The sequence below is a fragment of the Malania oleifera genome, chromosome 13 (genome assembly GCF_029873635.1).
Source record: "Malania oleifera isolate guangnan ecotype guangnan chromosome 13, ASM2987363v1, whole genome shotgun sequence".
In the NCBI taxonomy this organism is placed as follows: domain Eukaryota; kingdom Viridiplantae; phylum Streptophyta; class Magnoliopsida; order Santalales; family Ximeniaceae; genus Malania; species Malania oleifera.
In genome coordinates, this window is record NC_080429.1 from 69677195 (window position 1) to 69704667 (window position 27473).

At 37.7% G+C, this 27473-nt stretch overlaps 1 protein-coding gene across 3 annotated transcripts in view; it reads left to right on the forward strand.

Moving 5' to 3' along the window:
* The window catches only part of LOC131146802 (uncharacterized), a 90932-nt gene that overhangs the window by 31383 nt on the left and 32076 nt on the right, over nucleotides 1–27473 (forward strand). For 2 of the 3 annotated variants that reach the window (XM_058096595.1, XM_058096596.1), the window contains exons 6-8: nucleotides 8972–9147; nucleotides 12247–12376; nucleotides 17680–17840. In XM_058096595.1, coding sequence (XP_057952578.1) covers nucleotides 8972–9147; nucleotides 12247–12376; nucleotides 17680–17840 — 467 coding nt within the window. Of the gene's footprint in view, nucleotides 1–8971; nucleotides 9148–12246; nucleotides 12377–17679; nucleotides 17841–25111; nucleotides 25197–27473 lie in introns of all 3 variants that reach the window. The other variant, XR_009134456.1, reaches the window with a different exon arrangement.

The following is a 27473-nucleotide window of genomic DNA, read 5'->3' on the forward strand; positions in this document are numbered from 1 at the left end:
TACATTATATGTGTGCTTTTCTTAATTTTTTCTTAATTTTTAAAATATATGTAGTTTATTTACATTTTTTTTAATCTTAAAATAAAATTCTCAAATGGCTTACATTCCAACCTCTTAAGGCTTACACCTCTCCTCTTAAGGGTTAAAATGCCTCACCTTGCCCCTTGCCTTTTAAAACATTGCTCCAAACTGTACAAGAACAAAAAAAATGTGTTCTTAATCAAGATTTTCTGTTAAAGTAATATAATAAGCGATCGAATCAAATCAAATGAGCTAGAGTGTTCCAATAGTGTCATCAATTTAGACACTGCGCACAGGCTGGGGCAAGACAGTAACCAAAATCACTTGAGTTGTGTTATAGACAAGACCTTGCAGTATGTTAATCTTTGTGTAGTACTCTTAGTGCTCATTTGGTTCATAAAATAGCTATTCCTTGGAATAGGATGAAATATAGTGAAAAAATGTAGGGAATAGCTATTCCTTTTATGTTCCTTATTATTTCATTCAATATGTAATAAGAAAGCAATATACATTCTCATTTTGAAATTTTGGAATAGTTATTCCTTATCTATTCCTTGTTATGGACTCATAAAAGGTTTCACATTGTTTTATGATATCAACATAATTTTATGTATAACTAATTGCAACTATTCCAAGGAATAGACATTCCCTGAACCAACGTAGGGTTATTTGATATAAATAAGTCCTCGTGGTGGAAAACGTAGTTACTGAGTCTGCGACCCACGTTTCATGTACTGATTCATGGGTCTATACTCTATACTGAATAGCATCCTGGATGAATGAGGTTTGGGATCCAAATCCCCAAAAATGGCTACACATATTTGTTTAACAATTTTTCAAACAAAAATCATACGAAAATATTCAGAAATTTCAAAATTGTATGAAAATATTCATGGCTGCTGCAAAACCTGTCATATAGAGAGGAAAGCGGCTTTTTGTGACAAGCCTGTGATGAGAGAGAGGGAGAGAAAGCTTCCTGTTGCTGCAAAGCTTGTGATGAGAGAGAAAAGGGCTTTGTTCTGCTAGGCAGCTTGTGACAAGAGAGAGAAGAGGGTTTCCTGCTGCTGCGAAGTTTGCAATGGATAGAGAGGAGGGCTTCTTGCCGATCACGGGATTAAATTTCCTCCAAAACATCATAATTTCAACCAGAAAGCCAAAATTTCGAATTTTGAAGGGTATTGAATGGAAAATCACTTTAAAATTCATTTTTGAAAAAATTCAACTGAAATTTTGGTGTTTCGGTAAATTTCAACGGAAATTTTTAAAATTTTGATGAATTCTGTACTGTACCTCAAATTTTGATGGGAAAAAAATTGGAAAAAAAAATCTTCGAACCCTAGCCATCACCGGACATTGCAGCGGTGCAGCCTCCATAGCTGGACGTTACTTCATGGAAGGCTTTAATCCTCCTTGAGCCTTTGAAGGATGGGTCTCTTTTTCTCTTGCATAACAACTCTCTCACCCTCGCTCGAACACATACATGGCTGTGTTAGCAGGAGGCGATGTTAGAGCATTCGTTGCAGATTGAAGGAAAATGCTTCCGTCTGAGATTGGATAAGGAGGGAGGAGACCCCTTTACCGTGCGTGTTTGAGATTAAAGTTTCTCGAAATTGGTGGGTTAAATTCACGAAGGAGGCAGTTTCCTGGCTCATTGATGGTTTATATGCTTTCGTTCAGTTGGAAAGGGGCTTCAGAAGCGTTAGCAAGTGAAACTTCCATTGATGGATGGCAATTCGGTGGACAAGGCTGGGGAAATTTTTGGAAATAGGGCTTAGGGGGGAAAATAAGAATTTTTTGGTGTTCATTCCTGGAGGTGTAAAAGGAATTAGAAGGTGAAGCTTCGCGAATGAGTTCTGCAAATTTGCAAAGGAGATTTGACACATTTTTGAAGGAGCAGGCATTGTGAGCACTTCAGTAGCCTGATTGTGGAGTATGGTGGTGATGGAAAGAAAGATAGGCGTAGGCTGCTCAAATAGTCCACAATCAGAAAAATTGTGTCTTAGTTGCGGGGCTGATCTGTGATTGAAGGAATTGGGGGTGCCGTTACCAGATTACGACGCTGCTTGGTCGGAGGTGAATGTCCATAAGGTCCAGGGAACCAGGGTTCTGGTGGTTGCTGCTAATCTTGCAGAGGTGGCTAGGGCCGTGAAAGGGGACGATGAGAGTATGAAGTCTGGGCCTGGTCGTTTTGTACTCATCCTGGGTTCGGGCCAAGTTTGTGACAACGGTGGGGCTTCTCTTTTAATGATTTAATAGAATAGACCCAATGTTTTGACAAGAATGTTTTGGGTCTTTCTCTGGATTCAAAAGAAGTCTCTTAAAAACAGGGGCTTTCACAGATAGGCCTCGTACCTAAAAAGGTCAAGGGCAAGGATATGGGTTTTCAGGCCATTCCCTTGCGTGGCCCTATTTCTGAACAAGCCCATTTTCCTAGCCAAAATTTACATATGGGAGAGGTGGGCATATGGCAAGATGTTAATGAAATACAAAATCTTTCTCTAGCTCTCCAAAATAAGCATGGAATGGGTCAACATTCAGAGTGTAATCAGGATGATTTTAATTTGGTTTTGAAATCTGTTTGTGAAGAAAGTGTTGATAATAATAGAAGTGTCAGATTGGTCATTGATTCTGGATTTGCAGAGGGATTTAAGGCTGGTGTAGACAGGTTTAATAAAAAAGAAGAAGCTGGATTGGGTAGGAAATCTGGTGTTTCAGGATTTAATTCTGAAAAATCTAAGGGTCCTAAGGTGTATGCTTGTTGAAAGGCTGCAATGATGGGTGCAGAAATGAAGAAATTATATGAAGCAGAAAGAAAGCATTCCAGTGAGATAAAGCCAAAGATTATAAGGAGAGATTCTAAAGGAGAGATTCTAAAGGGGAGTTGAGCATTGTGGAAGATACACTTGCTAATATGAAGGATATAGCAATTGATAGAGTTAGCAAAGTAAAGGAGGCTAAGAAATGGGGAGATTTTTCAGATAATGATAGTAATGACATTAGCGAGTTTGAATGTGGTGGCGGTTTTCTGTTGGATGAGATTTGGGAACAATATGGTTATGTTTATGATTCCTATGTTGTTCTCGGGGATCTATCATATGTACATTCCTTCCCGATGGAAGGATTAGAGGGGGTTCTTATTTTTGAGAACGATGGGTCGGATAATAAACTGCAGTGCAATGATGGAATTTTACCTATACCAGTGGAGGTGATTCCTAGAAAGGACTTAGAAGCCCAAGATATAATGGATAAATTGAATTTAAAAATGTGTGATTTTGGTGAAATTGAAGTGCACTTTGGTGGGGGTAAGTGCGAGGCGAAGTAGGTTTAGAGGGAGCTTGCAAATTTAAAGTGCTTGATGAATTATTATGGAAAGGGATTGAAAGGGGTTTTCTTGATTAGGAGTACTTTCGGTTATTCTTTATTTTAATTTTTAATTTTTAATTTTTAATTTTTAATTTTTAAATTTTCATTTTATTATTATTTTTGTTTTGTTTCTGTTTCAGTTTTTTTTAGGTGGACTTCTTGTCCCCTGTAACTTCTCTTTCTCAATCTAATATACCTTATTTTATTATTCAAAAAAAAATTGGAAAAGAAAAATGAATATTGAAGCCCTAAACTCAAGCATTTGTCATCATTTCACCCTTGTTTTGAAGCCCTAAATTAAGCATATCACCTTAACATTATTGTTATTGATGATGATGATGAATGCCCTCTCACCCTTCTTTTGCTATTTTGTCCCTGCCAATTTCCAATTACTCCTTACCCAATTACAACACTTACTAAATTGTTTAACTATGGCCCTACAAATGTACTTTATTGCCTTGCTTGCTTTGCAATATGCTATTGATATACCCTACAGATTAAAAAATTGTCATATATCTCTTATTGATGTTGATGTTCATTTTAAGTTACTACTAGCAGAGAAAAAGGCTTAATTTTTATAGGGTACTCTCACCTCTAAATTTTTAAGTCAGTGGGCTTCTAATTCCAATTTTTTCACATGAAGTGATAAAACCCTAATTTGGAATTCCTTTTGTGGTCACAGACTTTCAATAACTTCCCACCAAGTCTCATTGGTAACTTAAGATCTTGAGTTTGACGACAACCACCACTGAATCATTCATCACGTTATTCGGTGGTTTCTTTAGATCTCCGCTGGTTTTATTTCCTACAAGTTCAAGTCACTTCCTTCTTTATTCCTTGTTAATATTTATCCTTACGAATATTGCCTATGTGATGTTGCTCGAAGAAGAACCTCTTCTCCGACAACCCTTGCTACTTCCTTTGTTGTCTCCCTTCGTTGGCAACAATGGAGATTCTCTTCTTGGGTTTCTACCTAAACAGAATACCCCATTCGGCCTCTCCTCCCCTCTCGCTTGAGCAATCCTCTTCTTGTCCTCTTTTGCAAGCCTGAGTTTGAATCTGCTCCCCATATTTCTCCAGGCTGAACCTTCTTCTTCTTCTTATCTCCTTAGACTTATCTTCATTGTTGTTCGTCACACACTAGGCCTTCCGCTCTAATTGTTTTCTTGACCTTTCTCTTTGTTTTTTGGTGCTCGCTAGCTTCCCACTTATCAACTTTGTGATTGGTTTGCAAACTACTCTTTGTTCTTTTGGTTTGCAAGCTTTCTTCTAGTTTGCAAGCTTCTTTGTTTTGCAAACTTTGCTTTTTGATGACTGCAAGCTCCTCCAATTCGAATTTGGCCTCTAGTCGTTTGCTAGAAGGCTTTTTTATCTCGTGGACCTTACACTCTCTTGAAGGCTTGGTTATATTTTTCGCTAACTGCCATGACAGGATTTCGAGGGATGGGAAGCGTACTGTGGTGGTGGTTGAAAGGAAGTTCTTTAACCTAGTCTTAGAAGATGGAATTCTAATTTCCTTAGAATCATGGAATACCCCAGGGGAAGAAGGATCTCCACCTTCCTAGAGATGGGAGAGTTCAGATGGTTTCTTGAATCTTGGTAGGAATTCTAGGCTTTGAAAAAATCCATACCCCAGGCAAATTCTTGGTTTCATCGAATAAGGAACAAGGGTAGAACCCTCACTTTGTAGCTAAACTCAAATAAGTTTGGGAACTACCTTGTCCTTATGGAGACCAGTAGTGGTGGTTGGCGAACCTTTGCATTTCTGGAGGGGTATGAATCCAAGGGATGTATGAGGATCTCCTCCTTGTCAACTGAGCTGGGCAGCCGTCTTTTTCCTCTTATAAAGAAAGGTTCAAAATCTTCAGTCGTTCAGCAGGTGGAGAAGAAGCCTACGACCTCCTTAGTGGATATGAATGCATTCCTCAACATTTCAGCTCCCTTGTGCCTTTGCCCTCTACAGTATGCCTTTGGGTCTATTGTTGAGGGGTGGCTTGACACCTAACTCACAGGTGGTGGGGAAAACGAGTAATCTCATGTGAACTTTGTGAGTGTTGTGGGGTAGAAGAGCAGTGCTGCAGATGACTCTTTGGTTTTTCGTAAACAGGATAAAGGCAGGCCTAAAGCCATTGTCTTGTTTGAGTATGTTGGAGTGGGCCTTGACTTGGGCCTTGGAGCTACAAATATAGGGATTTTTTTCAGCCTTGCAATCTCACTTGACTACTCAAAGTGCAAACCCAAATCTTTTCTCCCTTTAAGCTACATGATGGTCCTTCTAAAGCTGCCAAAGAGTTTTTCCACTTTGGGAAGGCTGTCTCCTTTCATGACCTCCCCTTCATAGGCAGCTGCAACTCAAAATGAGCAGGAATGCCTAAATTTCAAACTGATTTTGAAAGGCTAGCCCTTGTTCTAGCCCCTAGTTGTGGCCATGACACTTTGTGTGTCAATTCCAACTTTGAAGATTTGATTGATAGACCCAACTTTGATACTTCAAATGACTTGGACTCGAACAACACTCACTTCAAGAATCAGGTATCTGTTTGGGTTCTTCATAAGTTGAATTCGGCAAGAAAAACTATAGGCGTTTCCTTCGAGGGGTTTGAGGGCAAAGCCTCACAATTGTTTGAGGACATTGAATGAAAGAGAAGAGAGGAGATGGGAATCTTAAAAAATCATTGGGCAGTATTAGAAAGTTGGATATCAATAGGGAATTAAAGTGCTTGGAATGCACAGTGAACTATGGAAAAACAAGAGGATTCTTAGAAATGTCAGAGGCATGAAGTAGTTGGATCCCTTGTGTTAAATCATGTTAAGGAGAATCATTTCCTGGAACGGAGCAGTCTTAGTGACAATTCCAAGAGGAGTGTAATTAAGTCCTTCCTTAAGGATTGGAGGATTGATGTGGTGTGCTTGCAAAAAGATAAGGTGGAGATGGTTAAGCAGCTCTTGATCAATGACCTTTGGGGTCAAGACGCTTGTGATTGGAAATCCCTTGGGGCAGTAGGTAGCTTAAGCGGTTTTCTTATCTTGTGGAAGCCTAGTGTTGTGTAATTGTTGGACCACTTCATCAACTCCTCCTTAGTTTCCTGGTTGTGAAAAAGATAACTTTTAGTGGATTTTCACAAGAGTTTACAACCCAGGTGAAAGACCCTCCGGATCTCTTTTTTGGAATGAGTTCTTCGAGATTAAGAGTATATGGGATGCTCCTTGGATTATTGGAAGTGATTTCAATATGATTGTGTATCCGCGTGAAAGAAGTGGGGCCAACCTTGTGATCAGTAGCATGAGATAATTCCTTGACTTTATCAGCATGGATGCCCATATTGATTTCCCTCTTATTGGTGGCACTTCACTTGATCTAACTCCAGGGAGCTGCCTTCCTTTTCATGGATCCATAGGTTTCTAATTTCAGTTAAGTTGGAACGTCACTTTCCTTGCGTGATTCAGAATCTACTTCCTAGGCCCATCTTAGATCACTTCCTTGTCACCTTAGATCACTTCCTCGTCAACCTTAACATTGGGGGAGTAAAATGAGGGCCAACCCCCTTTCGCTTTGAGAATGTGTGGTTAAAGCATGGTGGTTTTAGGTAGTTAGTGAAAGGTGGTCCTCTATTTTGGTAACAAGGAAGGCTGGTTTTGTGCTTGTCTCAAAGTTGAAAGGAATAAAAGAAATGCTAAAGATATGGAATAGAAACACCTTTGGGATTGTCCAAGTGAAGAAGACTGTTATCCTTAATGGCATTAAAGAGGTTGATAAGGAGTAGATAATCCAGGGTCTTGATGATGAATAGAGAGCCAGAAGAGCTATTCTTAAGAAGGAATTGAATGAGGTTATTAATCTTGAAGAAATATCTTGGCTTTATGGCTCAAGGAGGGGAATTGTAATACAAAATTCTTTCATTGGACATTAAACGTTCATTGTAGAAGTAACACCTTATCCAACATTGAAATTGGGGGAATCACCTTAACTAGGGAAAAAGGATTTTAGGAAAGGTATTTGTGATTTTTATAAAGACTTTTACACTAAACCTGAAACTTGGAGACCTATAGTGGATAGCATCAATTTTAGATCTCTTAGTTCTTTCACTGTGTGGTGGCTTGAGAGACCCTTTGATGAAGCATAAGTCCTCCAAGCTATAAAAAATTGCAATGTGCATGGTTACGGAAGTTCATGAAGGAGAAAGAAGACTTTTAGTGGGATATTATTGTTTCTAAATATGGGCTTGAGCATAATGATTGGACAACACAGAATGGAAGGGGACCCTATGGAGTGGGAGTTTGGGAACTCATTAGGAAAGGATGGGATGATTTTTTTCCAATTTGTGACATTTCAAGTGGGAAATAGGGCCGATGTTTACTTCTGGCATGATGTGTGGCGTGAGAACAATAATCTTAGAGCCATCTTTCCTTCATCTACAACTTGGCTTGTGAGCCCTTATCAGTCATCATCTCCAAATCACTGATCAGGGAATTTTATCGAATATTCCTTTTACTAGGAATGTGGTAGATTGGGAACTTCATGCACTGTCTAACTTCTATAGAATTCTTTATAAATTCTGTTACCGAAACATCCCCAACGAACCAAAATGGGCTTTGAACAAAAAATGATGTTTTCACTGTTAAATATTTCTACAAGAAGCTCTCATTGATGGGAACAAATTGCAACAAATATTTTAACCCTTTACAATCTGCAGATAAGAGGGCTTACAGTCACACATAAGTGTTTTCTTTGTATGGCTGATGCAGAATGAGTCAAAACACATTCTTCTCCACTGCCCCTGGACTAGGAACTTGTGGAATTTGGTCTATCCTTGACTGAACAGTGGTGGGTTACAGCAAATTCAGTTGGAGGGGAGATTTGTGCTTGGAAAGGTATCTGAGATACCAAGGAGTAGCGAAAGGCTTTGAACCTTATCCCTCTTGCATCTTTTCGTGTGCTTGGAAAGAAAGAAATAAGATAGCCTTCAAAGATACAACTGCTCCACTTCAGACTTGCAAAGGCCAGTGGACTTCTGCTGTCTTCATCTGGCTTAGTGGGTAAATTGTTAATGATCATAATGTAATCCTTGATGTTTGCGACACTCTACAGAGTGGTTGATGAACCATGAGTTGGCATCCCCTTGATGCCTTGCCAATATAATTTTATCCTTGCTGAAAAAAAAAAATGTTTATCCTTCTGAGTTCTGTCATTTTATGCTGGTCTAGTAATTTTTATGCGTAGTATATCTTTGTGGTTGTGGAGCAATTGGCATGAAATTTTTATTCTATATACTTCATGATTTAATTCCACTTTTGGATTGATCATCATTTACCTTATTCAAGTTTTGAAATGCTGTTTTCTGGTACTTGACACTGTCCTTTTTATCTACAGTGAATAAAGAATCCTTCTAACAAAAATTTTCCAATTTGAGCCAAAATATAACTGTATGCACTGGCATGTTTGCTATATCTTAAATATTTTCGTATCTTTTCCTCTCTGTCCAATGTTTATGTGTGTCTGTAGATCTCCCTTTCTGTAATATGTGTATGGCATGCATGGATTTCCTTTTCTCAAATGTCCTTTATAGTTGTTTTGTGTAATCTATAGGTATCTACTTGCTCAAAGTGTGGTGGTGATGGCAAAATAATAACGGATCATTGTCGAAGGTGCAGTGGTCAACGTAAAGTACAGCTAAAGCGATCTATTAAAGTGGTTATTCCACCTGGTGTGGATGATGGAGCCACAATGCAAGTTCAAGGAGAGGGGAGTTTTGATAAGAAAAGGTGTGCAGTCCAAGCATAATTAGTTTGCATTGTCACCTTACTGTTATAAACCTTTTTCTAAATTGATGAATTTGGATACGTGAAGCTTTGCTAAGGGTTACAGTTTGGTTTTCTTGTGGTGCATATACTTTTTGATTTGCATTATATCGTTATACAACAGCTTAAGAGTCTGGTGATGGGGAGCAATCCTATAAAAGGGAATGTAAGAATTAAAAACAGAGCGAAGTGAAAATGAAGCTCTCATCCTTTGAATATTTTGGGCTTTGGATTTAGAAACAATAAATAAGCTGGTTTTGTTGGACCAAATGAGTGTTTCTAGTTGTACACATTGTGTTGGTTGAGCCTGCTTGAAGAACTAAACTCCAGATTAGCTCACCCAGGTATGTGTGTGTGTGTACACATAGTTTGTATCTGGTTCAAGGCACTTTGGCCCATTGTACGTTTGGTGTTGAGAAGATGATTGCATTTTTGGGCCAGAATAAATGTGCACTTAAACTTTCTTATCCAGGCTGTGTCATCCTTATCTTTAATTTGGACATTTCCCTCCCTTTTGTCTCCCTCCCTCTCTCTCTTTATGTATATGTAGTATGTTTTGATATTCTTATATTATCATCCTGATAATTTGCTTCCTCAGGTTCAAGCAGCTGTTCACCATTGCCTGCCTTTAAATACCATTTGAATCTTTATTTGTCAATGATGGTTTAGTCTTTGTAGATATTGTTTACATCTACATTACCTTCCCTTTTTGATCGGGTTAATAAAGAATAAAATCTCATGCTAGTTTTATGCGCAACTTTCCTCGCCTTCATGGGAAAATCAATTCATCTTTTTCTTTAGTATTACGAGTTGAGTTTGCTAAGCAATTGGCAGCTTTATTAGCCTCTCGGGTATATAGACATGTCTAGCTCTTATGGATATCCTTACCTTGCTACTTATGTAGACATTTCTATTTCAAATTCAAAAAACTTGTGATTGCATTCCTTATTTTTTGAGAAATGTGCATTTCCTTCTTGAACACATTTATTGTTTTTTGCATCTTCAATATCTACCTATTTTTTTTTGGCTAAAGGCATGCTCATATAATTTTGAAAAAGAATACGTATTTCAGATAATCCATTATTCGGGTTAGATCCATCAAAATTCAGATTAGTCATATCCCATAGGTCAAATTTCTCAAAATTTAGTTTAATATGTCCTGTTATAGGTGAAAGGGATCTATTAAATCTTTGAAAGTCACAAGAGAAATGTTAATTTAGCCAAGTTTGAGGAAATATGTTCACATTTCTACATGTGTTCGAGTTGAAATCCACAAGATTTGGGTTCTTGGGATGTAAAGGTGGCTGTTTTGCGATAACACCGTATCTGCCACAATATATATGCTATTTTCTTGGCATCTTTAATATTCTTTTTCTCATTTGGGTGTTTCCTTCTCTTCTATGGCCATTTCATCCAAGATCTTAAATTTCAATTTCAACTAAAATTTTGAAGCTGAAAACTTACAGAAATTTTGATGGAAATTTCGGTTTCAATTTGAAAAAATGATGGAAATTAGTAGTGAAGCATGGAATTATTTTATGAAACTTTGGAAATGGTTAGTAGATATAGTAATGTAATTTTTATGACTAATATATTTAAATTAAATACATCTATGTTGTGTATGAGGTGCAATAATTGCAATATAATATGTGTATTAAACATATTTGAAATATAATAATCAAACATATACGGTTAAGAAATCATAAACTAGTTAAATATTATTTATTATACGAATAAAGATAATTTAGACATGAATGGTTAAATAAAATGTTGTTGTTGTAAGTTCAATTTTTCATATAATTTCAAAGGCCCTTGTAATAATCTTTTGTTTCAATAAAAAAAAAGAAAAGGAAATTAAGAGAGAAATTTTACTTTGCATCTAAATCTCACATTTGAATCCCAAGAAAATTTCATTCTATAGCAAAAATTTCGACAAGTTTCACCAAAGTTTTGAGATCTTGATAAATTTCTAACGATTCATTGTAATTTCAATGGGAATTGTGTGAAAATGAAATCGACTTCCATTTCAATTCCAAGGGTGAAAGAAAGTGGAGATTTCAATGGAAATTTTGACAGTTTTTGTGGAAATTTAAGGCCATGATTCCGTCATATCCTGCTCTTGAATATCTTGCACTTTTATAGGCATCTTGTTTTATACAATTGGGAAAACCCGAGACCATACTGTTATTCCGTTATTTTATTTTTTTGTGTCAAAATTTACCGCTTCTCTTTTTCTATTTTCCAGCTTTGCAAAAATTACGGGCCCATTTATTTATGGAAAATGGTTTTCATTTTCCAATTTAGTTTTCCAAAGAATTGCGAAAAAGTTAATTTTTTAGTTTTACAACATTTGCCTGAAAAAAATGAACAACAACTGAAGGTTTTTACACTATTTTCTAGTAAATATAGTTTTATTTTCCATTTCTAATTTTTCAAATAATTGCAATAATGCCACCTTGTCTTCTAGTTTTCTAAATTTATACAAAGAAGTTGGAAAACATCTTTTTATTATTTTCTAGTTTTCTCTACATTTGTCAATGTTTCCAACGTCTTTCTATTATTTTTTAGTTTTCTCTACATTTTTCAACATTGAATTCAAATCTTTGACTTTGATTTGTGAGGATTATGGCAAAATAGTATAAAATTATACGAGGTTTCTTCTAAATCCACATAAATCCAAATCCAAGCCTCAAAATCCATGATCTCATATACTACTTTATATAATTTTTGGAAATTGGAAAACAAGTTGTCTCTTTTGTAATTATTTTGAAATCTAAAAATAAAAAAAGGGAAAAATATTTTGCAAAATTAAACAAACTCCCTATTTTCTACCTTTTCAGTGTGCATCTTAAAAAAGTGAATAGTAGAAAATTCGTTGAAAAACTAAGAATGGAAAATGGAAAATGTTTTCTGCAAATAAGCCCTACATTTCTGTTTATTGTAATTGGTTTTTTTATTTCGTTTGTTTGTTTTTCTAATGCTCATTGCTTTATGGTGTGACTATGTGACAAACCTAAATCCTGCAAGAATGTCTTCAACAAGTTAGAATAAATTGTAATGCAGTGGCCTAGCTGGTGATCTCTTTATAATTCTTCATGTTAATGAAGAACGTGGAATTTGGAGGGTGGGTCTCAATCTCTATTCAAAGATTAGTGTTGATTATACTGAAGCAATACTGGGGACTGTTATGAAGGTAATAGTTCTTGATTTCTAAGGTGTGGAACAAAAGATTGGCATGCTTCTTTCCACACTGCTTTTGTGTGCTTGTGCTTCAATTATTCTTTTTAACTGTGTAGCTGACATCAGAAACATTTACTTACCTTCGAATACTGCTTTTTCAATTCCTTGTCCAACATTCTCCTATTGTACATATGAAACTGGTAAGAACACCTGAATCTATGTGTTGCATGCTCATGTTGTCTGTCACTTCATCTGCATGATTTACATTAAACTGCAAGCTAATTCCTTTTACACCCTTTCTGATATATGGCTGTGTACTTGAATGTATAATATTTGTAAAATGATGAACATTGGATTATTCGTGTCAATTTATCCTAATCCCAACTTCAATCTTTTCACCTAGATTCTGTTATCATATTGCTTCCATTTTCTCTCCTTGTCTTATTTAGAACTGTAATGACCATAATCAATATTAAAACCATGATCAATAATGAAATTTCAATTACTACCTATTAAAATGTGCTCACGCACACACCGGTCCTGTTCTTCTTACCATCTGTTCTTCTTACCAGAGCTTGGGCTGTATCTTGCTTGTGCTCTCACTTTATTTGCCAGCTCTAATTTGGCTGGATGTTTATGGCATCTTCAGTGACAATCAGGAAATGTCAAAATATGCTATTCAATTAACAGAGGAAAGAGAAACAAAAGAGCTATGCTTAGGATTTTGTTAATCTACCAACTGGATGATAAGAGAACAAGAATCAATTTCTCATATTGGAAGGAGTAGATACCTGATCACAACAGAAACAAGTGATTAGACGGCCTACTTTGTAGATTTAACAATTGATGAGAGGCGATGGGTAGAAATGCAGATGAATTTGTTATTATATGAACATGGCCAATGCTTGGATGGAAATGTATAGGGCATCTAATCATCTTTTGTTGTATTGCTTGAGAATTAGTGGCTATGGATGGTTCTTGTCACTGGAGAGGATACCACACAGAAGTACAATCCAGATGCTGTACATTCCAGATGGCAAGGAGGCTTCAAGATTGAGATATTTTTGCAGATTGTAGAGGGGATTCGGTTAGTCAGAACAAGGCTATGAATTGAAAGGAGGCATGGCAGGTCGCAACTCGTATGAAACGCAGCCTAGGGGTAATGCAATCGGGCAAAATAATGTAGTTACAATCATGAAATGTGGTTGCTGAATGTGGGTAGAGGTTACACTGCAGGGGATAAAATATGAAGGCAATAAAGCTACAGATTTTTAAAGGTTAAAAGTCTCCATATCACTGACCATGACAGAATTTGGGTGACAGGGATGGAAATAATACAACCAAGGATACAGCAGAAATTTTGGGCCCACACCTACCACAGATCCTAATTTAAATGTGAACGGAAAACATGCTTTGTTTTGCTAAGGTTTGGTTCAATCATGAGGCCTAAAAGACTGGTTCAAGTTTTTAAAGTCTAATGAGACTGAAGCACATAACAACATAATTTGGGTCATAATAACATAATTTCAGTCCAGTCAAATGGACGGGCTTGTTTTACCTGGGTGGCAGAGGCCAAACTCAATGTTGGCTTCTATAAACAACTCTTCATGGAGACCTTTGACAGTGACAACTTGGTTGAGGATCAATTCTGCAGTCCGAGGAGAGAACGTACATTTCTTCTGATGCAATGGAGTCATATGCAGCAAAGGAGGTTTACAGTAGGTTCATCATGACCGAAAAATAAAGACAGGAAGGAGATCAACAGTTGCGGCAGATTGTTGCTCATCAGCTGACAAAAGTTTACAATCAAAAGAAGAATATCCTTCCTATTTGAAAATCCAGTGAAAGAAATATCCAATAGCTCGTCCACCATCTTCAGGCAAACCCAATCCTCACGAAATAACCAAACCAATATATCCACATTCCCTAGGAAAATGGACATTGTAGAAATGGATGAGAGAGTCTTAAAACTGTTAAAACACAGGAAACAAACTGTTAAAGCTTGATATACTTTGTTGGTCCACAACCTATCAGCTTAAGCTTTTAGGTGAAGTATTGAGGTATCATGGTATCAGAGCTTTGGTTGTCAGGAGGTCCTAGGCTCTAGCCTTGTTGCCCATGTTTATTACGTGGTGGTTTAAAAAGATCTAACCCCCTTGTAATGGGTGTTATTTATCGTTTCTTTATCTCTCCAGATGCAATCAGGCTGCGCATGCAGGTAAATGTTAAAGCTTGGTATGCATTGTTTGTTGACAACCTAACAACATAATTTTTTAGGTAAAAGTGGTAATCTAACACAAAAATTTGGAGACAATGTCTTTGAAGGCCTCCCACTGAGCAGCAAATTGTTAGTGTTAATTCTACCATGGGCTGCCAGGCAAGCAAATGCTTTGATATTAGAAGGGACTTTGTGTTCCACATATGTCGATGAAGTAGGAAAGACATATTGGACCTAATAAGATGAAAATGTAGGGACTTACCCTCAAGAATCCAATCCCACACCCTAACATGCCTCATATTAGTTTACTGTGGTTTTTTTTTTCCCTGTTGATTTTGCTCGATTTAAAGGTTCCTTGAACTGGTGGTTTATATGTATTTATGGTCCAAATTATTCCTCTCTGCAAGACTCTGTTTTTGGAGAGTGTGTGTAGTTTGTGATGGGTCGCTGGGGGTTTGTAATGTTATATGTAATTCTAGGGATAGATTGGGGTCTCTAGGGTCTGTAGCACTATGGGGAGATTTGATTTATTTATGCAAGACTATTGGCTCAGGATATTCCTCTTATCACTGGTCATTTCACCTAGACAACATTAGAGGTAGATACTATATAGGTTTTGTTGAAGTGCTGAGTAAAATGGAAGACTTAATTGTCACCACGATAGGTTTCTCCCTCTATTTATAATATGTATCAAGTACATACCAATGACCACAATGCCCTTACTAATTCATGCTAACATAACGCTAGTACGCTCTAAGAATGCTTAACGGCCAAAATATCCATTAACACTCCCCCGCAAGTTGGAGAATAGATATCATATGCTCCTAGCTTGTTATAAATGAATTTTTAACACAAGCAACCCCAAAGACATTAGTGAATAAATTAGCAAGCTGCAATCAAACTTCACATAAGTGGTTGCAATGAGCTTTTGCGCAAGTTTCTCTCAAGCAAAGTGGCGATCAACTTCAATGTGTTTTATTCGGTCATTGGAGGCAATGTGAATGGTAGCTTGATTATCACACATCAACTCCATACTGAGACTGGAAAATAGAGTTCCAATGTGTTCTTCTACGAAACAAGTTAACATATGGCATGAGTAATGACCCTATACTTTGATAACACACTTGACTTGTTCAACACCATTGTTTATTACTTTTCTAGAAACCAAATTACCACCAACAAAGATATTGTACCTGGTTGTGGATCTTTTGCCAAAAGGTGACTAGGCCCAATCTGCATATGTTTGTCGTTGAATATAAGTGTGATTGTGATGTTGATAAACTCCCAGGTCAGGTGCACCTTTGAGATATCTCATGATGGAATTTATTGCATCCCAGTGACTTGTTCTCGGTGAATCAAGAAACTAGTCACAAGACTTGTTGCGAAAGATATATCCAATTGAGTGACTTTGAGATGATTTAGCTTTTCAACATGTCTGCGATACTGTCCAAGGATTGGGCAGCAGGTTTGGATCCATAGGTGTATTCTTTGGTTGTTAGTGGCGATCGAAGTACTTTCTTTTGACTTGTAGAGAACTCTCGTTTGCAATTTTGATTTTCAAAAGTGGTGGATGGGTACGATCTGATTACCTCGTCTCTGCTTCATTGGAGTTGTTAGTTTTTGAAAGAAAGGGGGTGGGAGGACCAATGACTTGTTAGGCAAGAAGTTGTTTGGCTAGGGAGGTCATTTAGCAATGCAGGTTGAACGTAAATCTTCTGTGTTAATCGCCTTGAGCCCTCAGTTTTTTCGGATTTTGGAGTTCTTAGGGAGAAAGTTTCATATATTCTTCTTAAGAATGAGGATTTTATCTGGATTGTAAAGATATTGGGGGTAATGTGTGAAGAGAAACAAGGTGTTGACAAACTTAATCGAGGAGGCCTATGCTTAAAAGGTGAAGGCGCTTGGGCCTCGATTAAATTGAGATTCAATGGGAAAAGGAGATTTCTTCGTATAGAAATGGGAAGCGCAAAAGGAAAATGCAACATTTTATGTGTTCCTGAGAGTAAGAACAGTGAAGGGTGGGGAAACCTTTTTGAAGCACTTACGCAGTTTTCTTGTCATCAGAACAAGATTATTGCCATTAGGTGCTCAGATTGTGGTTCCTTAAACATGTACAAGATATGAAAGGCTGACGATGAAGCACAAGGATAAGGGAACTATCCCAAAGATTAATTACCCTTGGCCCTCCTAAAGCAGTCAAAGCTATGTGAAAGTCAGCTGTTTTGATAGTTTTCAATCTAGTCTATGCAACTATGCTGATGTGAAGTAGGCTTAGTAAGTTTATCCTCTTATTGTGAAGAATCATTCCGGACTTAGGTCACAACTGCAGTGCGAGTTTTGTTGAATGAGTTAAGTGATGCCATATGAATTACCTACAGGATTACAAAATAGAACACCATATTGACCTTGCTCCTGGAGCAAGTCTGCCAAACTTACGCCATGACAGCTTGAGTCCATTGCAGAATACAACATTACAGGAGATTGTGAAAGACTTGCTCCAACATGGGAAGTTTCAGTAGGGCACGAGCCCTTGCACAGTATCTACATTGTTAACCCAAAGGACTGGCTGGCGTATGTGTGCTGATGGCAAGGCAGCAAGATCACAGTGAAGCGGAGGTTCTCATCCCATGCCACAAAGACTAGCTAGATATGCTGGTAGGATCTGTGCTGTCCACAAAAATTGACCGTCATAGCAGCTATCGTTTATTTGTTGAAATTCTACTACTTTTTCAATTATGCAAATTTAGGATTATCTTGCAATCTTGCATTTAGTTTTTAAAATTCTATTACTGATTATTGTCATTAAGTAATTTATTGTGGAGAACTTTTTGAAGAAATGTGTTGAAGTAAGATGACTTCTCTATCAAATTAGTTCACTCACCATAGATTCGGAAAGAAACTACTTTGTGGGAGAAACAGTTACATGCAGTTTGTTAATGACAACTGAGTGAATTTGATAGGAGATAACTGAAATGTGAGAATCTATTCACTAATATCTCACTTTTTGTCTAATCCATTCATCACAGTTCTTCTACAGCTAGTTGCGTATGTGATTAGGAAATTACTTTTAGGTTTTTTGACATGGAAATTAACAACAGGTGGAAACAGTTGAGGGTTTGAGAGATCTTCAAATTCCTTCTGGGATTCAACCTGGAGATACAGTAAAAATGTCTTGTATGGGGGTTCCAGACATCAACAAACCTTCTTTGCGTGGTGATCATCTCTTCACTGTGAATGTTCGGATCCCAAAAGAGATCAGGTTTGAGTTCTACTGTATAAGTCTCCAAAATTTTTAGGACTAAAAGCTGACTTTGGGGATGCTAATCATCATTTCTGCTGCTCAGCATTGAACAAGTTACTTTTTGGGTTCATGATTGCATGATTTTGGTAGAGTTTTGTTTTTTCCCTTGTTTATAGATCTTGAAAATATCTGTTCTTATTGTCCTTTACCTATTGCAACATTCATGCTATAACAACAGCATTCTTTATTCAAATGTCTATTATCTTTGTCCAGTTTGTGAACTAGTCTTTGTGTGTGATTGATTTGTTAAGGGATCAGCTTGGTCAGATGTTCCAAGTTGGAGCATATATTCCAAGGTCTGCCTTTGGATTATCTTTTGTTTGGATTATCTTTTGGAAAATACCCATATTTTTGTTTTAAAAATGATTCCTGTATATGAATACAAATTGTCATGAAAGAAGAAAACCATTATTTTGTAATTTTTATGTTAATAAAAATCCTGTATTCAGTTTGTTAAAAGGTCCAATGCAACATTTAAACATTTTCTTAAGAGTGGATGAATCAAATGTGGAAGTGATCCTCATTGTTTAAAGGGTCGCCTTCAGACTTCAAATATGATGAAGCTGTGGCCTTTTATATGAGGACTTATCCCACTGATCATAGTTATTAAAAGTGCCCATGAGGTAGGCTGAGGCATAAGGCATCTCTCATTTGCCAAGGCCTGCACCTTAGGGAGCAGTGAAGAGGCCTGCATGAGACACACCGCTGGACCAGGTTCCTCACAAAAAAGCACAATAAAGGTGCACTTGGTGCTTGGTGTCTTCTCTCCAACAAAATCAACAGTGCATATTCTGTTTCCAGTGCAGCTAGCAGCTTAGTTACACTTAAAATTGTTTTAAGGAAATATCCCCCATTTGCTATCAAGAAAAATTCACAAAGTGGAACCTTATTTTTGAGGAGCAAAGGGGTAAATCTTTTATGAAGGAGTGGACGGAGCTAATGTTCAGCATGGAAGGAGACAAAGCGCCTTACATTGATTACTTATTACCAAGTCTTCTCTCCCAAATCCTCCTTCCTCAGAAATAGATACATCCTTCAAACCTTCAAGTGGAGGAGGCACATTAGAAATATCCCCAAGTACATCATAGGTCACAAGTGTAACCAAACTGTTCGCTGAATTCACAATAAGCTAGGGCTGGGAAATTGAAATGATGCCATTTAAGCTGCTAACGAACCACTTGAAACGGTTAACAGAAAAATAGTCAATCGGTTTTTAGGTCAATATCCAACAATTCACTGAATTGTTGTATCCAATTTAAAATTTTAAAATCACTACCAATTAACATTTTTTCTTCTATTATAATTGACGTAACTTATGAAATAAAAAAACAAAAAGGATTCAAGCATCACTTAGAAGTCATATAAATTTATGAATTTTAAATTAGCATCCGACATAATCTTAAAAACATCCACTCATGAATTGAACATGAACGAAATTCATAATCCAAGTTCCATTAATAACATAAAAGTAACCAATCCAAGTTCTAAATTGTTGAATAAACAATTTTTTTTTTTTTAAATTCAAATGGTTGAGATTTTGATTAAATGAGTGACTTAACTTGAAGATAGGTCTCTCCTTTTATTTATTGTACAAATCAAATACATTCTAGTGATCATAATAACCTTACCAGCTCTCGCTAGTCAACATACCAAAAGATTTGAGTAGCTTGATTATCACACATCAACTCCATTGACTGAGAATGTGGAAAACTCAATTCTTCCAACATGTTCTTCAACCAAACAAGTTCACAGGTAGTGTGAGCCATAGCTCTATACTTTGATTCAACACTTAACCTGGCCACCATAGTTTGTTTCTTACTCTTCCAAGAAACCAAATGACCACCAACCAAGATACAGTTTTTGGTTGTGGATCCTTGCTTGGAAGGCGACCAAATCCAACCTGCATCTGTATGTACTTGAATATAAGTGTGACTTTGATCTCGATATAAAAGACCTCTCCTAGGTGCACCTTTCAGATATCTCAAGATGTGAATTACTGCATCGTAGTGACTTGACCTCAGATAATCCAAAAATTGACACACAACACTTGTTGCAAGTGATATGTCTGGTCGAGTGTCTGTGAGATAATTCAACTTTCCAACAAGTTTTTGGTATAGTCCATGATTAGGCAACAAATCACCTATATTTAGCACTAACTTGCTGTTAGGATCCATGGGTGTATCAATTGGTTTGGATCCCAATAGTCCAGTCTCATCCAACAGATCAAGAACATACTTCTATACTGAAGAAGTATTTCAATGGTCTCAAATTTTTGGTTTGAAACTTAGTTTGTAGAAAATGTTTTAAGACTTTGAATACCTTTCTCCTTGTCACCTGTAATAATAATATCATCCACATACACAATGAGAAGGATCCTACTCAATGAAGTATGATGATAAAACACAGAGTGATCCATTACACACTGTCGAAGGCCAAACTCAAGTACTGCAACACTAAATCGACCAAACCATGCTCTGGGAGATTGCTTTAAACCATATAGTGCCATCTTGAGCCAACAAACTAAGCTTGATCCCCTCTGAGGTACAAACCCAAGTGGTTGCTCCATATAGACTCCTCCTTAAGATCACCTTGCAAGAAGGCTTCTTCACCTCTAACTGATGTAGAGGCCAATGACAAGTGCTAGCCAAGGAGATGAACAGACGTACTGATATAAGTTTGGCAATCGAAGAAAAAGTGTTGGAATAATCCAAATCATAGAGTTGAGTATACCCTTTAGCAACAAGGCGTGCCTTTAGACGAGCCACATAATCACCAGAGTTGACTTTCATAGTGCATACCCAGCAACAACCAACCACAGACTTGCTAGGAGGAAGAGATACCAAGTCCTAAGTATCATTGTCTTGTAAAACATCCATCTTTTCAACCTTGACATTCCTCTACCTAGAGTGGGCTAAGGCTTTTGAAATAGATTTAGGAAGGGTAGTAGATGATAGAATAGTAACAAAACAATAATAAGAGTGTGATAAGAAGTCATAGTAGACATAGTTGGAAATGGGATGTTGTGTACATGTGCATTTACCTTTCCGGACAACTATGGGAGGATCATCATCGTGAGAAATATGATCGTCAAATGAGGAAATCAAAGGCGTGGTAGTGGAAGCTAGAGAGGACTCTCTTCCTTGGAGTTGCTGTCGTGAATACACCTGCAAATTAGAATGATCGAGATGATGAGAAGGACTTAAACTGCATGGGCACAGGAATTTTATTGGGTAAGGACAGAAAACTAGAATCTGGAAGATTAGGTAGAGGAAGCGACTCATTGAGATTAGAAGCACTCAGCAACTGAATGTAATAAGGTGTACAAAGAAGTGATGAAGCGTTGGACCATAACAACGATATCCCATTTGAGTATATGAGTGGCCCAAAAAGGCACATTTTATAGCACAAGGATCCAACTTCTCCACTCCGGGAGTTAGTTGATGAACAAAGGACGCACTCCCAAATATACGAGGAGGTAGAGAGAATAAAGGTGAATTAGAAAAAGGAATTGAATCAGGCATTTTACCACTAAGAATGAACAATGGCATCTTGTTTATAAGATTTTAAGTAGTAAGTACAAGTCACTCCAAAACACTTCAGGTACATGCATCTGATAAAGTAAGGTGCGAGTGATTTGAAGGATATTTCTATTTTTCCTCTTTGCAACACCATTTTGTTGAGGAGTGTGGGCATAGGATGATTGATGAACAATACCAAACTGAGTCATATAAGTAGTGAATCGAGTACTGAAATACTCTTTAGCATTATCACTTTAAAGTATTCAAATTGGCAAACGAAATTAAGTTTTTATTTTAGGACGAAAGGCACAAAATATATACAATAACTCAGAATCATATTTTATTAATTATAGCCAAGTCATCCTTGAGTAATCATCCATAAAGGTTACAAAGTACTAGAAATGCAACTTGGACACAACTCTACTAGGACTCCAAACTACTGCGACCGCTTGAGCCAGATGCAAGAGCAGGAGAATGTTTGCCAAAGGAAGCATGAAGAACACGAGAATAAACATCGGCAAATGATGGCAACTCTGCATAACTATTTATCTGGGATCAGACTACCTCAAACTCGAGCTTCAAGCTCACTAAAACCTGAAGAACTGTCATCTGCTCCCTTTGCTTTTTCATCTCACGAATGTTGGCGGTTATAAGTTGCACAACCTTAAGCTCCTTCTGATTACATTTCATCTCTCCAAAATAATCTGCAATGCCCTTGTCTCCCTGTTGTAACTGAAAGTACCCCTTGGATAAATCATACGTAAGTGTAATGGCATTAGAGTACAAAAGCTTGGCATAATCCCAAATCTCCTTGTATGTATTTAGATGCATGCACATCTGTGCAATTTGGGGCCCCATTGAATTCCACAAGAGGGAAACAATCAAAGGCATCTTCCTGAATTTAGGCTTCTTCACTCTTCTTATAAGGAGGATTAGATTGGAGCAAGTGGTCATATTTGCCTAATCTTGCTAAATAAACTCGAATAGCTTTAGACCATTGAACATAATTCTTTCCATCCAACTTTTTAGTTGTTATCTGTGGCAGCGATGAAGGAAACATGTTTTTGGGATTCATAGACTCCATCCCAACACTCACAAACTAGTAGCCACACCAATGTCAAACAAGAAGAACAATCAAAACTAGTTGGGACGACCGCAAACAATGTGAAGCACTAAAACAACAATAGACGAGATGAACCACCTACAAATTGATATAGCACTGCCACAGCCTCACAAATCAACTATGAACACTGCCACTACTCTAAGAAACTCACAAAAAACCTTTACAAACACTGAACAACAACTAACAGATTACCTTGAATGCATGGTCGAAAAAGGTTGGATCTTTGAGTGAAAACATGCCCTACAGCTTGATAATATGGTCTAGGGAAGGAATTAGAACATGATGGAGGAAAAACTTAGAAAAAGGTGGCTAAAATCTCTCTCATGCTCCAGCACGTGGGTTCAGGACTGTTAGTAGTCAATTGGCATGTGGCAGCACATCGAGAGCTTTTTGGCAATGGGATTTTGTATGGATATGTTTAAGAGGGCTCTGTTTTTTGCTATATGGTTGGTTTTGTGAAATAATGAAGGATTGAGGTGGTTCTAACAAGGACAGTGAGGGGAGGGTGTTTTTTGGTGATGATTGAGTGTGATAGGGTTTAGGTTGGATCATGCCTTGATACCATGTTGAAATTTTGATTAAATGAATGACCTAAGTTGAAGATAGGCTTCTCCCTCTATTTATAATATAAATCAAATACATTCTAATGACCATAATAACCATACTAACTCTAATTAATTAACTTACCAAAACACTTAATAGTAATACTAAAAGACTAAAATAACCTTTAACTCAAATATTTAAATATTATTGTTGAATAATTGGGTAAAATTGAAGACATCACATCGATGATAGGTCTCTCCCTCTATTTATAATATATGTCAAGTGCAATGCTAATGATCATGGTATCCTTACTAACATAACTCTACCATATACTAATAGTGCTTTGACTAAATAACCATTAACACTCCCCCACAAGTTGGAGCATATATATCTGTTAAAATCCCAAGTATCTTTGTGAATAATGAGTAAATTAGGAAAATGGGTAAATGTAGAAGATTATATATTATTTTGTAGAGGGATTATTTCCTTCTTTAGAATAGTTGATTGTATTATATAATGTAAGATTGGGATGTACATAATTAATAGAAGAATTCAAGAAGTATTGAATTCCGCTCACATGGTATTAGAGCTAGGGTTTCTCAACCTTAGCTAACGATGGCCAGCAGCACCAGTAGAGGGTCAACCTCTTCTGGAAAACCCGACGGGGATTTAGAGGCTACATCTGCTGGGGGTTTGAATGGGCTGGACAATACAACCTTTCCACTCTCAGTGGAGAAATTGAACGGAGAAAACTTCTGTGAATAGGCTCAATCTATAAAATTGGTGATTGAAGGAAAAGGGAAACTGGGTTACCTTATTGGCGAATGGAGGAGACCAAACCCTACCGATGTTGTCGCCTTGCAAATGAGGTCCGAAAAGTCCATGGTCACGACTTGGCTCGTCAACTCGATGAAGCTGGCGATTGGAAAAATATACTTGTTCTTGCCTACAGTGAAGGATGTCTGGGTTGCCATTCGTGAAATCTACTCTGATGTCGAGAGTTATTCGCAAATCTTCGAAATCAAACCCGATTGTGGCAGATGAGGCAAGGTGATAGAGATGTCACGGAGTATTTCATGGAGATGACCCATCTTTGGCAGGAGCTCGATTTGAGCATCGAAGAGAAATGGGCGTTCTCTGGCGACAACACACGATACAAGAGGAGGCTAAAAAACAAACGGGTCTTCGAGTTCTTGGCTGGCCTCAACCGAGATCTGGACAACGTGCGGGGACGAATCCTCGGCCAGCGACTTCTGCCTTCAACCCGAGAAGTATTCGCAGAAATAAGGAGGGAGGAGAGTAGGAGACGAGTGGTGCTGAAGCCCCAAGGAGATCGTATTGGGTCGGACCTATTCGTCCAAAATCTGAGTGCAAATCCTAATGGGCTTGACGTCTCGGCCCTTTTATCAAAAGGCCCGATGGGATCTGGGCAACGATCACAAAAAGGTAAATTATGGTGCGAGCACCGTTGAAAGCCAGGTCATTCAAAAGATACCTGCTAGGAGATTCATGGAAAGCCTGCAGATTGGAAGCCTAGACAATATCAAAAAAATCGTGGATATCAAGCCACCACTGACAGTTCAACTGAAAAATCACAAGGTGAAAAAACCAATAATACCACTCCAAGTAGTGCATTTATCCCTGAGTAGTTGGATCAACTGTATAAAATGATTTCCACAATTCAAACATCGGGTCAGTCTTCTACTGGTTTTCTGGCTCACTGAGGTAATTATTTGTCAGCCTTGAATACTATATCCTGTTACAAATCACCATGGATAGTTGACTTGGGTGCATCTGATCATATGACTTGTTCTTATCAATTGTTTTCATCCTATTCACCATTTGCTGGAAATCTGAGAGTCTAAATTGCAGATGATTCTCTCTCACCAGTTGCCGGTGAAGTAAGTATTCGCATATCTGATTCTGTAACTTTAAGATCTGTCCTACATGTTCCCAAGTTATTTTGCAACTTGTTATCCATCAGCCTGTTAACAAAAGACTCCAATTGCTCTTCTAAATTTGTTTCATTTCATTGTGTTTTTCAGGACCTATCATTGGGGAAGACGATTGGCACTGCTAAGGCGTATGAGGGACTCTACTACTTTGAGGAAGCAAGCTTGAGTGAACAATGTAATACTGCAATTTGTGATTCTGCATCTATTTATAGAGATTGTGAACTTTTGTTATGGCATTCTACTATGGGTCACCCAAATTTTCAATATTTAAAATGTTTGTTTCCGTCAAACTTTTCAAATAAAATGCCTTCTGAGTTTCAATATGCAGTGTGTGAGCTTGCAAAACACCGTCGTGCTTCTTTCCCATTATCCATATACAAACCATCCCGCCCATTTACTATGATTCACAGTGATTTGTGGGGACCCTCAAGATCCCTTAATCACACCCATACGAAATGGTTTATTACTTTTATTGATGACCATACTCGTCTTTGTTGGGTTTACTTGTTGAAAGACAAAACTGAAGTTTGTTCCATTTTTTGTCAGTTTTCATTCCATGATTCAAACACAATTCCAGACTCACATTCAAATTTTACGTACTGATAATGGTACGGAATATTTTAATGATATTCTGGGAACTTATCTTCAAGAAAATAGGATTGTTCATCGGAGTTCTTGTGTGGATAACCCTCAAAAAAATGGGGTTGCTGAGTGAAAAAGCAGACATATACTTGAAGTAGCTTGGGCATTGATGTTCACTACAAACATGAAAAACTATATTTGGGGAGATGCCATCTTAACATCTTCACATCTCATTAATTGAATGCCGAGTCAAGTACTTTCCTTTGCCACTCCTCTCCAGAAATTCTAGGAACAAATTCCTACCTCTCGACTCCCCTCCAGTCTTCCGTTGAAAATCTTTGGCTGTACTGCATTTGTTCATGTTCATGCTCACCATCGGGATAAATTGGATCCTCGTGCCGTTAAATGTGTCTTCATTGGTTACTCCCCTACCCAGAAAGGCTACAAATTCTATGACCCTGTCTCAAAAAGGATGTTTGTTAGCCTTGATGTCACATTCATTGAAACCACTCCTTATTTCCCAAAGACCACTCTTCAGGGGGAGAAATGGAGCGAAGATCGGTTCTTTGACTTCTTTACTACTGAATCTGTGCCATCTATTGAGTCTCCCATTGCTTCATTCCGTGACCTATCTACCGAGCCTCCCATTGCATCACTTCCTGACCCGTCAAACACAAAAGAGCACTTAACCTCAGGGGGAGATGTAGGAAAGAAAATAACACAGACATACTTGTTTACTCAAGAAAGCCGAACACAAAGAACATGGAGAATCTCATACCCAAGGCACCAGGAGCGTTGGAACCGGTGATGGCTTTGAACAACCATGAGTCCATGCCCAATCCCAATCTGGTAATAGATAGTCATGAGCTCTCTTCTGATAATCCTGTACCCGATGACATCAATTTACCTATTGCGGTCAGAAAACAAACGAGGTCGTGTACTCAATATCCTTGGTCTAAATACATGTCTTATAAAAGCTTGTCTACAAGATATCGTGTTTTTCCTCTAACCTTGACAGGATGAGAATTCCAAAGAATATTCAGGAAGCTTTGGAAATACCTAAATGGAGGGAGGCTGTCATGGAGGAAATGTGGGCCCTGGAGAAAAGTGGAACTTGGGATGTAATGAATTTGTCGAGAGGGAAGAAGACAGTTGGTTGTAAATGGGTCTCATAGAGAGATATAAATCTGATGGGACAATTGAACGATATAAAGCCAGACTCGTTGCACCGGTGGCAAACTTGAATTCAGTTCGGGTCCTCTTGTCCTTGGCAGCCAACTTAGATTGGCCACTACAACAACTTGACATTAAGAATGCATTTCTAAATAGTGAGTTAGAAGAAGAAGTCTACATGACAATACCATCAGGCTTCAGTAAAAAAGGTGAAGAAAACAGAGTGTGTAAACTTAAGAAGTCCTTGTATGGACTCAAGTAATCTCCTAGAGCATGGTTCGACAGATTTGCAAAAGTAATAAAGAACCAAGGATATCGACAAGGGCAATCAGATCACACCCTGTTCTTCCAACAGTTTGAAAGGGGTAAGAGAACAATTCTAATTGTGTATGTTGATGATATAATCTTAACTGGGGATGATACAGTAGAGATGGAAAGATTGAAGAAAGTTCTAGTTACTGAATTTGAAGTTAAAAACTTGGGACAAATGTGGTACTTCTTGGGCATGGAAGTTGCTAGAACGAAAAAGGGTATTAGTGTCTCTCAATGAAAGTATATCACTGATCTCCTAATTGAAACTGGCATGCTTGGATGCAAACCTAGTGAAACCCCGATTGAAGCAGCAAAGAGGGTCGAAGATTGTGGAATACCAGTTAAAAAGGAGAGGTATCAGAGATTGGTTGGTAAGCTAATCTAT